The sequence below is a fragment of the Pterocles gutturalis genome, unplaced genomic scaffold (genome assembly GCF_000699245.1).
Source record: "Pterocles gutturalis isolate BGI_N339 unplaced genomic scaffold, ASM69924v1 scaffold558, whole genome shotgun sequence".
Lineage (NCBI taxonomy): Eukaryota > Metazoa > Chordata > Aves > Pterocliformes > Pteroclidae > Pterocles > Pterocles gutturalis.
Genome location: NW_010125123.1, coordinates 6231 through 22098, shown reverse-complemented (window position 1 = coordinate 22098; position 15868 = coordinate 6231). Strand labels below are relative to the sequence as shown.

General features: G+C 38.7%; 1 protein-coding gene across 1 annotated transcript; it reads right to left on the bottom strand.

Moving 5' to 3' along the window:
* Positions 1 to 297: 297 nt before the first annotated feature.
* Positions 298 to 15238, bottom strand: LOC104465397 (ran-binding protein 3-like; the record flags this gene model as incomplete). Its single annotated transcript, XM_010078423.1, has 8 exons — positions 298 to 467; positions 3727 to 3869; positions 4466 to 4586; positions 5510 to 5634; positions 6756 to 6855; positions 8415 to 8499; positions 13719 to 13822; positions 15114 to 15238. Coding segments are annotated over 8 exons (973 nt in total), but the record flags the coding sequence as incomplete, so codon positions are not given.
* Positions 15239 to 15868: the final 630 nt, after the last annotated feature.

Below are 15868 nucleotides of genomic sequence, written 5' to 3'. Positions count from 1 at the left end.
GACAATATTGAGATTTCTTAACCCTCAGCCTTTTGTCAAAAGAGTATTTTACTGCTATAAAGATGTCTAGATACTTCATCTGGCAAAACCTTGCATTTTAACAGTAGTAAGACAAAATGCTACAAGGAATTACCCTCTTCTACCTGAAAAGGGGTCTCTCTAACAGATTGAAGTTATAGTCAGCATGGGGAAAAAAAAAAAAAAAAAAAGTGCAATTCATTGCTTTCAAGAAAATACCCTGAAAGAATTACAGCATTCTCCGGAAAACTTCTGCTTACCAGATCCAGTGCTGCTCACTTGATTTTTCCATCATCTTCATCATCGCTATCACAGTTTAATGGTTCCAAAGCTATTTCTGACTCTGTGCCTGCTTGATTAGCATCTGGCTCTTGCTCAGCAAAGCTTCGCAATGCCACAAGGCGGTGATGTATTGCTGCATAGAGGTATCCAGTGTCTTTTGAGCTTGCCTGCAGAACATAAACTGCATACAGTCCAACTAGCTGAGAAAAATCTCTATTTTTCACAGAGAAGCTGACTGAGAAGTTTTCAAAAGTAGTGAAAGAGCTGTACTTTGTCCTTTTCAATCAAAACAATCCAGTTAAGATTCACATTTAATAATTCACATGCAAAAATAAATTTAAATACAGATAATGTAAAGTTTAAGTGGTCTGAGTTTTATAATACATAGCCGTTGATTATTTTCTCTATAGTTACAAGAAACATAAGCTTAAAAATTAATATTTCCCCTGAAGAATGGCTCCATTTGTACTGACTACTTGATATTCCAGACAATTCCTGAATATGATTCTATAATTAATAAAGCACTGAAATGTTAATATTTGTATTGCATTTTGGTTTACAGAATAAATAATAATTTTAAAACCTGATTACAAAAATTAATTGTGATTATAACATTTAAAGCTACCATGAATTCGGCTATTGTTGTTCAACAGAAGATGAGCATCATCAAGAAGGGTATTGCAAACTAGACAAGGCAGCATTTTGCCAGTACATAAAACCTTTGAACAGCCATGTCCTGAGTACTGTGTTCTGTTCTGGCCATCACATCTCAAGGATGTAGTAGAATTAAAGAAGGTAAAGAGAAGGGCACCAAAAAGGATCAAGGGTGTGGTGCTGCTCCTTATGAAGAGTTGAGACTCTTCAGTCTGAAGAGAAGGATGAGAAGGGGGTATAACTAAGGTTTTCAAAATTATAAAACTGGTGGATAAACTGAATATGTTATAGCTGTTCATCAGACCACGCAATAAATGTACTAGTGTATGCTTAATTAAAGCAATAGAGGATCAGCACAAAATAAAGTGCTTCTTCACAGAGTAAGAATTTCTAGAATTTGCTGCTTCAGAAGGCAGCAGGGACAGACAGTATAAACTAAAAAATATAGTAATAAAAGTTTAAAAAAAGGAATTAGAAAAATTCAGGAACAAAAATTTAATAAAATAGGTAGCAAAGGAAACAAGTAGGGGTACATGCTCTCACATGCCTAATAAAACAGTTATGGATGCTGGGGGACAATGAGGTAAACAGGCCATACAAAGTGGCCATGCTCGCTTGTGCTTCCTAAATGCACTGCATTTGGGCACTGTCAGAAGTGCCAGTAGAGTACTTCTTATGTTCTTAGGAAGAAATTAATCTACCAGAGAGTAACTGAATGCGTATGGTCCTCTGTAGCCCGGTTCTCAACTTCTGCTCATCATGTGGAGTAATTTCTATCTGTATCACTTGGAAACAGGAAGAAATTAGTCTTGTTTGGATTGGAATGACATGTTTCAGTGTGTACATGTGGAAAAGCTATACAAATTGGGAAGCAGCAGCAGACCAGGGTTGCCTTCTGTGCTACTCAGATTTGCAGTAGCAAACAATTCTCTCCCTACAGTGAGGCAAAGAAGGAAGCAATTTAGAGTTGTTCAGGTGTCTAAACTACACGTGCAGTTCTTAGTGGACAAATGTGAGCTCTCAAGTTAACATGGCTTTTCAGGAAACATAGGGTCACAAATATGAAAAAGGTAGATATTCAGTCTGATAATTTCTATCTGTAGCTTTCTACTTACTCATTCAAAAGCCAGAGGTCCTCTGTCATTTTAATCTAATATGAACTCCAGCTTCTGCCAAGAGGGTGGACTCACCTCCATACTCCTCTGACTCTTCATTTCTACCCTCTCCATTGTGCCAGTGCCACCACTAGGGCTATCACAAGTGAATAAAATAAATCTAAAAAACTAACTTAGCAAAAATGAATAAAATCACCCAGATCAGTTCTCTGATCTGCCTCACTCATAACTGTACAAATTCCAATGTCACCAAAAGTGAGGAGGAAGAAACAACCATGAGGGAAAGGGGCAGGGTCAACCCTGTGTGCAAACCTGGCTGAGTACTACAGGACCAACCTAATGGAGTCCTGTGGACTGCCTCCTTTGTAGTCAGCATCATATGATTCTTCTCCTTCACTCATGAGAGACCCTTTGGATAACATCCCTGAACCAAATGTATCAATCATTCATGTGATATGGGAAAAACAAATTTAAATGGCAATTTAAAATATCTGCTGGTGCTTTGGAGGAGTGGGCTCCACTGACTACTGCAAGCCTGATTTACATGCCAAGGCTTTGGTGATACCTGCTGAGTGTCTCATGCAGTGACCAATTTGCCTTCCATGCTCGACTCTCAGTGTTAGTTTGGCTGGATACCAGCTATAAGGATGGATACAAGCTGCTTCAGTGACAACTGTAGAAACAGCTAAGCAGCTTCCTGCAACCCATGCCACACACATAACAGCTGTCATGTATCTTGGTTTCCTAATACATGTCTTCTTTTACTATCCAGAAGTGCCAGGAGAGAATTAAGGAATGTTGACATCTATATATGCTAGAAAAACTGCAGCACATCTGGAAACTAGGACGTTTCTAATCCTTACATGCAGACCAGCTGTGCAGCACAGCTATAGTTAAGTCAATCACTGTTTGGACATGATAGTGCTTGCATATACTGTGCATGGTGCTTTGCTTGTGTATGCTATGTGACAATTCCTGAAAGCAGTGATTTATTTTTCTTTCCCAGGAGGCTGAGCCCTCCCCAGAGAGGTCTACTGGGGAAGCCTGAGACATCCTTAAACTCATGTGGATGCTCTCACTTCCCAACCTGGTATACATGTGCTATTTATTTGCAAATAAGTCCACCACATTTCCATCCTCAAGTTATCAGCCCTTGCTAGAGAAAACCAGGATTCCCAAGACTGTTGTCTTACATAAGGTGACACTGCAAAATCTGTGTTCTCCTCAACTGAGAAGTGGAGGTCCTACACTGGATGGATTAATGCAAGCACTGTGTCAATAAGCATGGCAGAAAGCTGCTGCCTTGTGCCAAAGTAACTTCTGAATATCTAACGACCTGTGTAGAAATTCTTATAGTGTTGTTTCCGTAAGAAAGAGTAATTGCTGCATATGACTCTGGAATGATATCCATTCCATCAGTGGTATGTGAAACAGAGTCTGGAAATGTCCATCCTAAAATGATGTTCCATCTTCATACCTTTTTTTTGAAATACCAAGGGAGAGCACTTCTAACTCTTGTCGTAATAAAAGCCATGTAACAGCTAAGCTAAGCATAGACTGACAGAGCATAAAAGGCCATTTGCTAAAACAAAAGCCTCAGCAAGTCTTCAGGATCCTAGATGCAATGGGGATTTGGGTGGGGTTTTATTCTGCTTACCTGAATTAGAAATACTTGAACAGAGTGGTCCTCTTGGTCGGTTGCAGTGAAGCATAGGCTCTTTCTGTTTGCTTTTTTTATAACCATTTGATCCCAGACTCGGGTGTTGAGAATTAGTCTCAAGCTGCCTTGATTACGCATAACTAAAATAAGAAGGTTTATATGATAAGCCATTGGAACCATCTTCATTTTTACTGCAGCAGTTTTCTCTCCCACTTTTATACAATTATTATTTGAATTAATTACTCTTTTAAATTTGGTCTAAAACCTGACACGATGACATTTTAAAAATTATTTTTTAATACCAAATATATTCATTTATTTCAATACATCTGGCATACAAAGCAAATAATCTTCTGAAACTGCAATACAGTATAAAAAATGACAGCACAGTAAAAACAACATTCCAGAAGTGACTTGAAACAGTGCTCCTGGAAAAGCAGAATCAACAAAGAGCAAACTGTCAGACTGATGACTAAGCTAAAGATACATTGCAGTAGAAACACACAGAACCTAAGAGCATATGCAAGTGTGAATGTAAAAACTGAGTGAAAAATGCCCAGTGCCTCAGTCTGTTAATGCAGGTAACTTTATCGCAGGCAATGTTAGAAAGATTCTCAGCAACTTGACTTAAATAAAACCAGCTACTTAAATGTTTTGGAATAAACTTAGTCTGGCCAGCAATAGTACAAGTTATTTAGTGTTTTATGTATGTGTAACTTCATTATTCAACTCTTACTTAGCCTTGACTGCAACATTCCACATTTATTGCTAGAAGTGTCATTAAGCCTCAGGGATCCTCTGCCTCTTTCAGTCCAGGTTAAAGAAACCTTATCAAATACAAAGAGCTTACAGTTGATCTGAAAGAGAAATACATGATGGAAATTGTCAGCCAATGTCAACTTTATTTGTGAAAAATCTTTATGTTTTTCAACCTTTTCATACATCCATATGCATGTATACAAAGATTGATATATAAATATATTGCCATTATTACTTAAGATGAAATGGCTCACAGATCCGTGCTAAACTTTCTGCTAGTTATGGAAAACATTCATCATGAATCTCAGTTTACTTTTTCAATTATTTCATCTTCATTAACTCTTCATCTGTGATATCCACTAACATAGCTGAATTTGTTACAGGTGTTCTAGAGTCTCATTCTTTAGAAACATTATGCAGCCCAGGATACCAATACCCCTACTAGGAGAGTATACTCCAGAGAGAGTAAAACTTCCATGTTTTGACAAGACAGAAGATTTAATAAATGATAAAATAATGTAACTTTCAATGTTAAGATTTGTAAAATCATATACACCATTGCTATTTTCTGAGAAAATAACAGTTTGAAGATGAAGAATAGCAAGATACATCCTGCTGGGCCAGAACGATAATTGATATTTTAGATGAACTATAAAACTAATTACTTTGATAACATATTGCTTTTTATCCCCAAAAAAGTTTTGTCATAAAAAACCCCTTTACTCAAATCACTTCCAATTTTGAAGTTTAGTTACTACTGGTACACTGTGTAGATGCTTACAAAATACAACTCTAGAATTAAGTTCTGAAGCAGTCACTTATTGAAAGGGACTACAAAATGAACAAATATAATATGAAAAGGAAAATATCAGCCTGCATAAAAATGGGTTAGCAGAGGAATATCTTAAAAAAGTGAAAATTTAAAATATAAACTGAAGTTATTTTTAGATTGCTGCAATCTGTAATAGATCTCTTTTCAACAATAAGACTGTTCACCATCAAGGCTTTATGAAATACACACCTGTAGTACATTGTGTTCTGCTTCTTCTCCAGTTATAACTTCAACTTTATCTAACGGAATTTTCTCCACTCGCTTGGAAATACAGGCAGCTGCTGATTCAATTAGTGTTGCATTCCTCAACAAATCTGTTTACGTAGGAAAAAGAAACAACCAAACAAACAAAAAAATAAATCCTTTCCATACAGGGAATATTTTCAGGACAACAAAACTAGCACATAGGATGGTGTGTGACTTCAATTATCCCTGTAGTGTCTGATATAATGTAGCGTTATTAATAAGTTTTTAGCAAAAGCAGTAAATAGAAGAGAAAAAGGCTGGCATACTGCAAAATCTCTCGCCTGTCTAGGCTGATTTTGAATTAAAAAGGGCTCCCTGCAGTTGCAGAGGTTTGCCCCACGGGAGAACTTGCAGAAACAAGACTTAAATAATTAGAAGTTGATCTTCCAAATGAAACTGTCTGTCATATTTCTATGTACATGTCCTAGTATTCAGAATAGTAACACATACACAATGAATATTTGACAGGAACACAAAAGGACAAGATTTGAAAGGGACAACACTGTTACAAAATTTTGTATATTTGCATAATATATATACATTTTCCATAGGCTTAAATTTTTTTTTTACTTGTAAGAATATTCATACCAACTAAGAGGATCCAATACATCCATTAGTAAGGAGGGGTGCTAAATTTGGCAAGAGGGCTCAAGGTAGGGCCCCACTTGGGATTTCTTCACAGCCTAAGTTTATGTGGCTTGCCTAGTAGAAAAGCTCACACCAGAGTCACAAACAACCCCTTAAATCTGTCTGTATAGAAGTTTCAATCCTACAATTAGAATACAAATATGGCAAAGTAATTTATATCAGCAGACACAAAATACAAGCAGCCAACAGCTTAAAATTGTAGTTTAAAAATGCAGTCCAAATGGCATTCACAAACTTCATTGCATTTTTAAATAATAATAATTAATATTAATAATAATCTGTAATAAATAATAATCTGTAAAACTCTATCCTTGCTTGAGTAACTTAGATCATTCACTCTGATGTTAGTCCAGTTTAAATGTCATAAACCAAACTGTAGCTGCTTTCTGAACATAATTTTTGCACATACTGCAAGTGTACTAGTGACTGGATAACTTGAGAACAGATGAAAATTATTGACCACCACTCACTTGACATCCTCTACGATACAGCCAAACACATAATAATAAGCTAACTGTACTTGTTTGCTGAGTATGCTTACTTATTTGTGGACTGACAGGAAAAGATTCTATGTAAATGGATGTTATTTCTCCTTTGTATGAATCAGCTGCATTACACGGCTTAGGATGCCTCTCAGGACTCTAGAAAAAAACAGAGCAAACAAAAGTTCCTATTTAAGTAAAATGGCTATGTTACTTCGCATCAGACAGTACACTGAATCAGTTAATGCATGGTAGGCTGAAGATTAGCAATTGTAATATCTTAAGAGTAACAACTGACCCTGATGACACAATTTCAGTCTCTAGTGTAATTTTATTATTAAAAAATCAGTACATCATTCGTCCACCAAGAAGAATGGCATTTTTGTATGTAGGTTTGTGTGTAGGTTTTAAATCCACTGAAAGACTTAGATGTTTAGGTACCAGCTAATTTCCAGTTTAAGCACTTAAGCCCGAGAACAATAGTTTAAAATTCCCAGACACCACAAACTTAACTTCAGAGGGATTAAAAATTTCCATGTCCCTCAGTTTTCTCAGATAAAGCTTCTTAGCCATGTCTAAATAAATGCTTCTGGCTCCTGACGATGCTCAGTGGCTCAACTCCTATGTTATAACTAAATCCTGGTCAGATTTACCGAGATTTACCCAGACCTAGGGTTGACAAGCTTTTTCATTGGCAGATATACATACTGTTTTCCTTCTACTTCTACTAGAAACTGAATTTTAATTCCATTTAAAATGGTGTAGTACTCAGCTTGGGAACCACCTTTTTGTCTGAGTTTCCTTCAGGACTTAATCCATTAACCTGTCTCCCAGCATGCACAACTATAGAATCACAGAATCATAGAAACGTTTGGGTTGGAAAGGACTTTAGAGATCATTGAGTTCCAACTCCCCTGCCATGGGCAAGGACACCTTCCACTAGACCAGGTTGCTCAAAGCCTCGTCCAGCCTGGCCTTGAACACCTCCAGGGATGGGGCATCCGCAGCTTCCCTGGGCAACCTGTTCCTGTGTCTCACCACTCTCACAGTAAAAAATATTTTCCTAATATCTAATCTAAATCTGCCATCTTTCAGCTTACAACCACTACCCCTTGTCCTATCACTACCCCCCCCTGATAAAGAGCCCCTCCCCATCTCTCCTGTAGGCCCCTTCAGGTACTGGAAGGCTGCTATTAGGTCTCCTCGGAGCCTTCTTTTCTCCAGACTGAACAACCCCAACTCTCTCAGCCTGTCCTCATACAGGAGGTGCTCCAGCCCTCTGACCCTCTTCATTTAACGTGGACACTATCTTGGATGGGTGTTCAGTTTTCCCCTCATACTAGTTTCTGCCATCTCTTAACAGTTATGATGAAAACTATCAGGGTGGTGGGGACCACATTCTTCTATCTTGTACTGTGGCTGTCCTGCTTTTACGTGGAATTTATAAAAAATCCCTTTTCATGTCAAAAAAATGAGCAAAAGAGTAGTAGTACATACTGGTATGTATTAGTAACTAGAGTACTTATCTGGAACGAGGAAGATAGGGATGCCTACCCCTGCTACAGCAAATATTTACATCTTTTCTCCTCAAGAGTCATTGGAATCATATTTACTCACATCTTTAAAAGAACAGAAGGACCTAAAAATAATCAATCTCTGAAAAAAATTATAAGTACATTAACCTTTATAAAAAGTCTGCCAGCATTTACAGATCTTACCAAGACTCTCTCAATCATGTTTTCTCCAAACACAAAGTCAGAATTGCTGCTGTTTTGTACACTTCTGTCTTTGAACAACTGACTTCTGTGAGAGCAAAATAACATAAGAATGTGAATTAGAACCATTTAGAACTTTGTAAAGAATATAAGTAAATTCATGCATTTACTTTACCACACCTTACATTAAAGACAAAAAATGACCACTTAAATAATCAGACAAACTATTTAAGGGAATCTGAGAATACTCTCTACATAACATTTCACAAAAGGAACAAAGAGTATCACATTGTATTTCATGAAGATCATTGAGGATGTTTCTTAAAAGCAAAGAAGCAAATCAACATGCCTCCTCCTCAGAGAAGGGTCTTGCTACAGAAACTTTAATGAGTTACTTTTGTTTCCCTGTTTCCTTTTGCTCCACCAGAAGACTACCAACAATTAACAATTACCCCTTCATGTTGGTGCAGTTCTGGCATCCCTCAGAATAACATTCTCCCCAGTGCCTTACTTTGTACTCCTTGGTCATCCACCTAACATCTTGGAAAGACAGGCGCAGTGTATTCTAATGCATACACTTTCAATTCACATAAATACTGCAAAAATGTAAAGGCTTGATAGCAGATGGCTTATGATGAGCTATAACTAAAACAGGAAAGAAAGATCTTCTTTACATTCTTCAGTGACTTTTTCCATAGATATACTTAAAATGAGAAGTGAAGAAAACAAAATACTTGCCATCCTTTGCTACTGGCCAACTAGAGTTCAGGGATACAGATCTGAGAGAAAAGTTCATACACCAGATAAATCACTTTACATTTAGGATCTGGAGTATGAATGTTTTTGTCAGAAGCTACATTAAAACAACACTTGTCCTTCTTTTCTTCTGTCCCTGTTTTCTTCCTAGTGTCTCAGGTTTTCTGGATTTTTTTTTTTTTTTTTTTTGGTTTGCCACCCTGAGTTTAACTACCCTGTTAGCCTCTTACATTTAAGGAGGTTTTAAGAGAAGAAGGTGAATGTGTTTTTAAATAGTGACATGGTCACAACTTGTAAAATGTACATTACTTGTGGATTACATTCATTAATATTCTAATGTAAGTAGAGTTGTGATTTGCCCTGCCAATTGCATAGCCACTTTAAATTAACGGGACAATTTTTTTATAAAAGTCACTAGGAAAGTCCTTGTGAACTTCTTTGTGTGGAAGTTGTTCCTGCTGCTGTTGTGTTTTCTGGGTGGTGTTTTGTTTATTATTTTTTTGGTGTGTTTTTTGTTTGTTTGTTTGTTTGGCTGGTTTTTTTACAAAAGGCTTGTTCATGCTTTCCTTCTGTAGCACTTAATCTCTGCATCTCTTGCTGGCAAAGGCAAAACTATCCAAGTTCTTGTCTCTTTCTGTTCCAGAAGGACGACTTGGTAAGAAGACGATACTGTGTTCTATCACGAACTGCATACTTCAGCACCCCTTATCTGCTCTTCCAGATCATTTATCACCCCTGGGAGGGCTCAACGGCACATACGTCATGCAGAGGATATTCCTGTTAATAAGCTGGTTTCGTTGCCAGAACTTTGATGATTGTCTCTAAAATTTAGTTTCTGTGTTCATAATTACAGTATGCTTGAAATCTCTTCACAGAGGATAAAGGAATTCCCAAGCACAAGCTATCTCCATTTTACACTTAAGGAAAATTTTCCTTAACATTCTCATGCTTGATGTGTCACTAAGAGCAAATAAGAAAGAGAAATCAGAAAATCCATCTCTTTTCAGCCTTGAAGCCTTCCATATGGGTTTTGGGCCACAAACAGGGAACCTGAAGTGTGTTTAAACTAATGAATTTCTTATCCTTAAGAAAACTCTCCACTAAAATTCAATGAATTGTGATCAATTTCCATACTGAAATTTCATCTGCTACTTCTAGGCTGCTCCAGTAGGAACTTGTCTCAAAGAAATAACATAGGGAGTGGATTTTTGTTATATTCAGAAATGTAAGGAAGAAATAATCAGTGCAGGATCTTCCTTTTTCCAGTCAGTTAATTGGAAGTGCCAGCCTATAAAGTCTTATTAAAAACTCAATAACCTATATTGCTGCAGGACAAGAACAAAGTGTGCCAGGGATAACATTGCCATGGAGATGCAAAACAGAGGCACTGAATTCAGGGAACAACCACTAACAAGGAAGAATGGGAAAATGAGAAATGTGGCTAAGATACTGTAAAGGGACTATGGAAAAGGAGTAGATCCAGGTACAGTCCTTCTCAGAGTGTCCAGAAAGGTCTGAGTAGCTGCCAGTTCCAGTTCCAGTGCTGGCCTTGAACCCCTGCAGTTTTACAATCAAATCCTTGTGCAAAGCTGAATAGATGACTGAAAATGCAATGCTATGAAAACTTGGGCTGAAAGAAGCCTGTGTTTTCACAGCATTGCATTTCTGTCATGACACAATCTCCTTTCCAAGCTTTCAATCTGACTTGAGAAACTGCAAATTTCTCCTTTTCAGTTCATTACTACAGGCAGTTCAGGAAACTGAATTGTTGTTGGTTTCCTGGGACATGGACAGCTGCAGCAACTGCAGGCGGCTAACAAACCATATCCATTTTCATGTTCACGTTCACATTGAGGGAGGTGATTCTGCCCCTCTACCCTGCTCTCATGACACCCCACCTGGAGTACTGTGTTCAGTTCTGGGCCCCCAACATAAGAAGGACATGGACTTGTTGGAGCAGGTCCAGAGGAAAGCCACAAAGATGATCAGAGGGCTGGAGCACCTCCCCTTTAAGGACAGGCTGAGAGAGTTGGGGTTGTTCAGCCTGGAGAAGAGAAGGCTCCGGGGGGACCTTCTAACAGCCTTCCAGTACCTGAAGCTACAGAAAAGCTTGGGAGGGGCTTTTTACAAAGGCATGTAGCAAGAGGACAAGGTGTAATGGATTTAAACTGGAAGAGGGCAGATTTAGATTAGATATTAGTAAGAAATTTTTCACCGGGAGGGTGGTGAGGCACTGGAACAGGTTGCCCAGGGAAGCTGTGGATGCCCCATCCCTGGAGGTGTTCAAGGCCAGGCTGGATGAGGCTTTGAGCAACCTGGTCTAGTGGAGGGTGTCCCTGCCCATGGCAGGGGGGGTGGAACTAGATGATCTCTAAGGTCCCTTCCAACCCAAACCATCCTATGATTCTGTGATTCATCTCTATGCAGAACCGTATCACACAAAGAAGCAGAGGTAGAAGAAGAGGGGAAGTAACAGGGATGACTGCAGGCAGCAGCAATCCCTGCTGTTGAGTCACTCTTCATTTTATTTTTTGTAAATAAATGTCAATAGTTACACCTTGATTGATAATTAAAAATGAATATAAAGAAATCTTTTCTTAGCAATGAGCAGGTCTAGCTGCAGTGTTCACTGTCATTTAGCATGCATATGGAATTTAATAAAGTTGTTTCTATGAATACTTGCTGTCAAGTTGTCTATGAGAAAACAGCTATGCCAAAAAGATTTTACTTAAATATTTTAATGCATCAGTCACTTAATATGGATCAGAAGAATGGCACTTACACTCTCTTGCAATCTCAGAAGAGCAGTAAGCACCTAGCTGTATTTAAATTAGTTTTCACCTTGTCCAATAAACCAACATTTACCACAATTGTGATATACAGAATTAATAAGGCACAAATACTCCAAGCAGATTAGCAATTCGTCTTTTAAAAAATGGAAAAAAATCCCACTAGCACTTTTAAGTCTTGTAACTTGTCAGCAAAGAAACATTGCATTGTATTTCTCTATCCATCTACTTCACAAGAGAAAGCCACTCACCTATCTTTTCCTAGATATTGTGCAGGTGACAGAAAGTAAATAGACTTGGCATATCAATACCAACCCATTTAGAAGTCAGTAAAGTTTTCCTCTTAGGTTTTCCAGTATGTGCATTACCATTATTCCGAATCTGCTAAAAATCCAGCATGCTGTGTGGCTCCATGTTGTCCTCACAGGACTTCATCACAGCATTAACTGTGATAGAAAAGGATAGTCTGGCTCTTCCAAAATCACAGTGAGCATCTGCCCTCTAATGATGTTCTTCTTGTTTATAAGGATTAAGAATCTAAATTGTCTGTGCATCTAAAAATCCCTCATCTCCTCAGAATCTGGCCACTGTGCATTCCAAATGTTGTGAGCAAGAACCTTTATCTGTGGTCCATCCAGACCTCAAGAAGACTGGAATAGACTCCTTTGCAGCTGACACATTCTCTGCCCTCTTTGGGTGGCAGAGAGAAAGGAGGCAACATCACAAATGTGTTATCTGGGGCCCTGGCAATTTTGAAATGTCATTCTCTCATCATAACTTATCTCAGGTGTATTTATTCCTGATGCCCACAGCTTCCAGGAAAACAACCCTTATCGACCATCAGCAAGCAGCATTAATGCTCTCAACATAACTTACTGGCTAACCACAGACCCTTCATTCTCATGAGCCAGTCTCCAGAGAGGTAATAGCCCACTTTTGCACCAGTATGAGCTCTTTCAGTCATGTACAGTGGCAAGGGCATTGGGCAATCTCTTAGTCCAAGGAAATAAGCTTCCTCATGCAGAAATTCTGAAGACCATGCTGGTCAATCCATGTCTGCACAAAGATGCTGCCCTATCACAATCATCACTGATAGCTGTTAATGACAGAAATTCTGGCGTGTGCACCCAAGTAGAACATCAGCTGTAGCATTCACCTTGTCTTCCAAATCAGTCCTGTATGTTTTTCTACATGTCTCCTGTGTCCAATATGCCGACATATTTTGGTAATTCTGGAGTTTCTTTGTATCTGTTTATGAGATGCAGCGGCTATGCAATCAGAAGAGAGTTCTCGAAAGGGACACAAAGATGAGGCTTTGAGCAACCTGGTCTAGTGGAGGGTGTCCCTGCCCATGGCAGGGGGGTTGGAACTCGATGATCTTTAAGGTCCTTTCCAACACAAACCATTCTATGATTCTGTGATTCTATGATTCTATGACTGCAAACATTCAAAACATATTGGGACATATTTTGAACTGCCAAAGCTGCATGTATGAGATGGCAAACCAAAATAGTTTCTGGCTTGGGGGTTGCTAATGAGAAAAAAACTGTCCTGCAGAGATTAATTCCTGGCAGGAGTCCATTTCTTATGGTATATGGAGCTCATGTCAGTACCCACAAATCCTGGCACCGCACAGACACCAGTGAGCACTGCATGGGTGTAGCTATCATTGGCTTAGTACCATGTTAGACACATAGGACAAAAGGGCATTGCATAGGCCAATTGACAAAATGGTGTAGAAATATAGTAAATAAAAACTTACCGTGTTGTTTCAGAGCTAGAAAGAGGCATAGTAGTAGGTGACCTTGCTGCTGTTTTGGAACTTACTGAATTCTCATCTGAGAAATAAGAGCTGTCTTCCAAAAGCTAGGAATAACAAAAACAGATTAATGAATCTTATGAAGCTTATTTTCTGCTACAAACAGATCTGCTAGAAGTCCAGAGTCACTGAGGTACATATGTATATATATCTGTGGTAGCTGGCAGAGCTTCCTCCAGCTATGTACTAAGTCAGTGCCCTTAATGAAAACACTAACATTTTACTTTTAAAGTAAAAAAAATGCAAAAGACCCCCAAAGCTGCTTCGCCCACTGTCAGGGACCAGACCCCTACCTATCCCCTCCTGGATGATCCATGTTTATTTCTCAAACAATGGGCATAACATTTTCTGAAGAAGAGACTCCACCAGGAGTGCCTGGGCAGAGCACTCAGACAAAACATTTCTAAAGAAGAGGTGCCACCATGTCTAGGAACATTAGCAAGTTTTTAATGTCTTGAGTGACAGATGCATCTGTCAGGTGGGGCATGGGCGCTGAGGACTGGAGTCATCTCCTGTGTGGAGAACCAGCTGCCCCCCACCCCAAGCTAACCTGGATGCAGGGCTGTTGCACCCCTCAAAGGTCAACCCCAAAGGTGACTTGGATGCTGCTCCTCCTCCCCCCCAGGGGTGCTCCAGGACTGGACCAGACCGAACTGTATAAAAGGTGAGCCCAAACTTTATTCCCCGACAACCCATCACCACCTGGTCAACCCATCACCCCCCCATGCAAGGAGCATCTCTGTGTTTGTGTGTTTCTGTCTTTCTACCTCTGTCTTTCTGCCCCCCCTTTCTTACTTTTCAACTCTGCCGTACTCTGTATTCTGTCTTAATTTTTGCCTCAAATAATCTTTGAGCGTTGTTTGGTGTTTGCTTAATTGATAAGCGACGTTTGGTGATAATTGATGTGTGATTTGGTGCTTGACTTGGAGAAGTTGATTTGTGATGTTTTTACAGTTGCTGAGGTAAATCAAATTGTGTTGTATTGTTTCCTCTAGTCATTGTCTGACTCCACCTAGCCAGTGCTCCTTTTCAGGGAATCACAAAAAGCCTCTCTTGACCATCCACTGGAGTGGTGCGAGACACCCACAGAACCCTGATATCTGAAAGCTGAGACAGCCTGCAGACAAGAGATGTTTTTTCAAACACAGTCAGCATGAGTTTAACAGTTCACACCATATCAGTGATCCATCAGTTCCTCCGAAACTGGTAACAGGAACTTTCTTGAAAATCATGCAGTGGAATAATTAACTGCTTTTAAAACAGCACTGTTTTGTTTTGTTTTGTTTTTAATCTGAGCTGCAAACATGTATTAGCCAGCAAAATTACTTTTCTTTTTACCTGAACACATGCTTCTTTCTTAGTTACTAGCGATACTACTGGTTTTTCAGGCCAGGTCCGGGCTTGTGGGGGTTGTAAAATGGCAGGTCTAATGACATTCCGCAATTGACTTTGTGACAAGCATCCTTGCAAAATACAAAGAAAAAAAATATTTAAACAGAGACTTTTTCTTGACATCTAATTCATAGCTATGTCACTTGCCTCTTTAACTGAAAGCATCAAAGCATATTTAAATAAAATTTATTGTTGTTTATTTGCTACATATTGAAAAATTGTAATCCTTTCTAAAATACACAACTCTGCAGTGACACCAACCCCTGCTACCCTATCAGAATAAAAAGGTAATGCATTATATTAAAAAAATGTTGTTTATATTTGTATTTATGTATTTATATCTTTATACTTATATTTACTGCTTTGTGTTAGACCTGTCTTCTGGTATTTCAAATTTAATCCTGCACCTGCAGACGCCAAGAGGGTTCTTCATTGCCTCTCCAGGAGCAGAGTTATTCTGTTAGAAATGTGCAATTTCCCTGTTCAAAGTTTTATTCAGTCCACTCAGGAATTAAGTAGTCAGAACAGAGGCTCAGAACAAAGCTTACAGGATATTTACACTGTCAAACAAATAACTTATGAACTTCATAAAGATACTTAGCCTATCACTCAGCATAGAGAAGAGCTGTCATTTTTATGTCTTGTGTATTTGTTAAGAACATCTTTGTGGAAATACAGTGAACAAATATTGCAGTGACAGT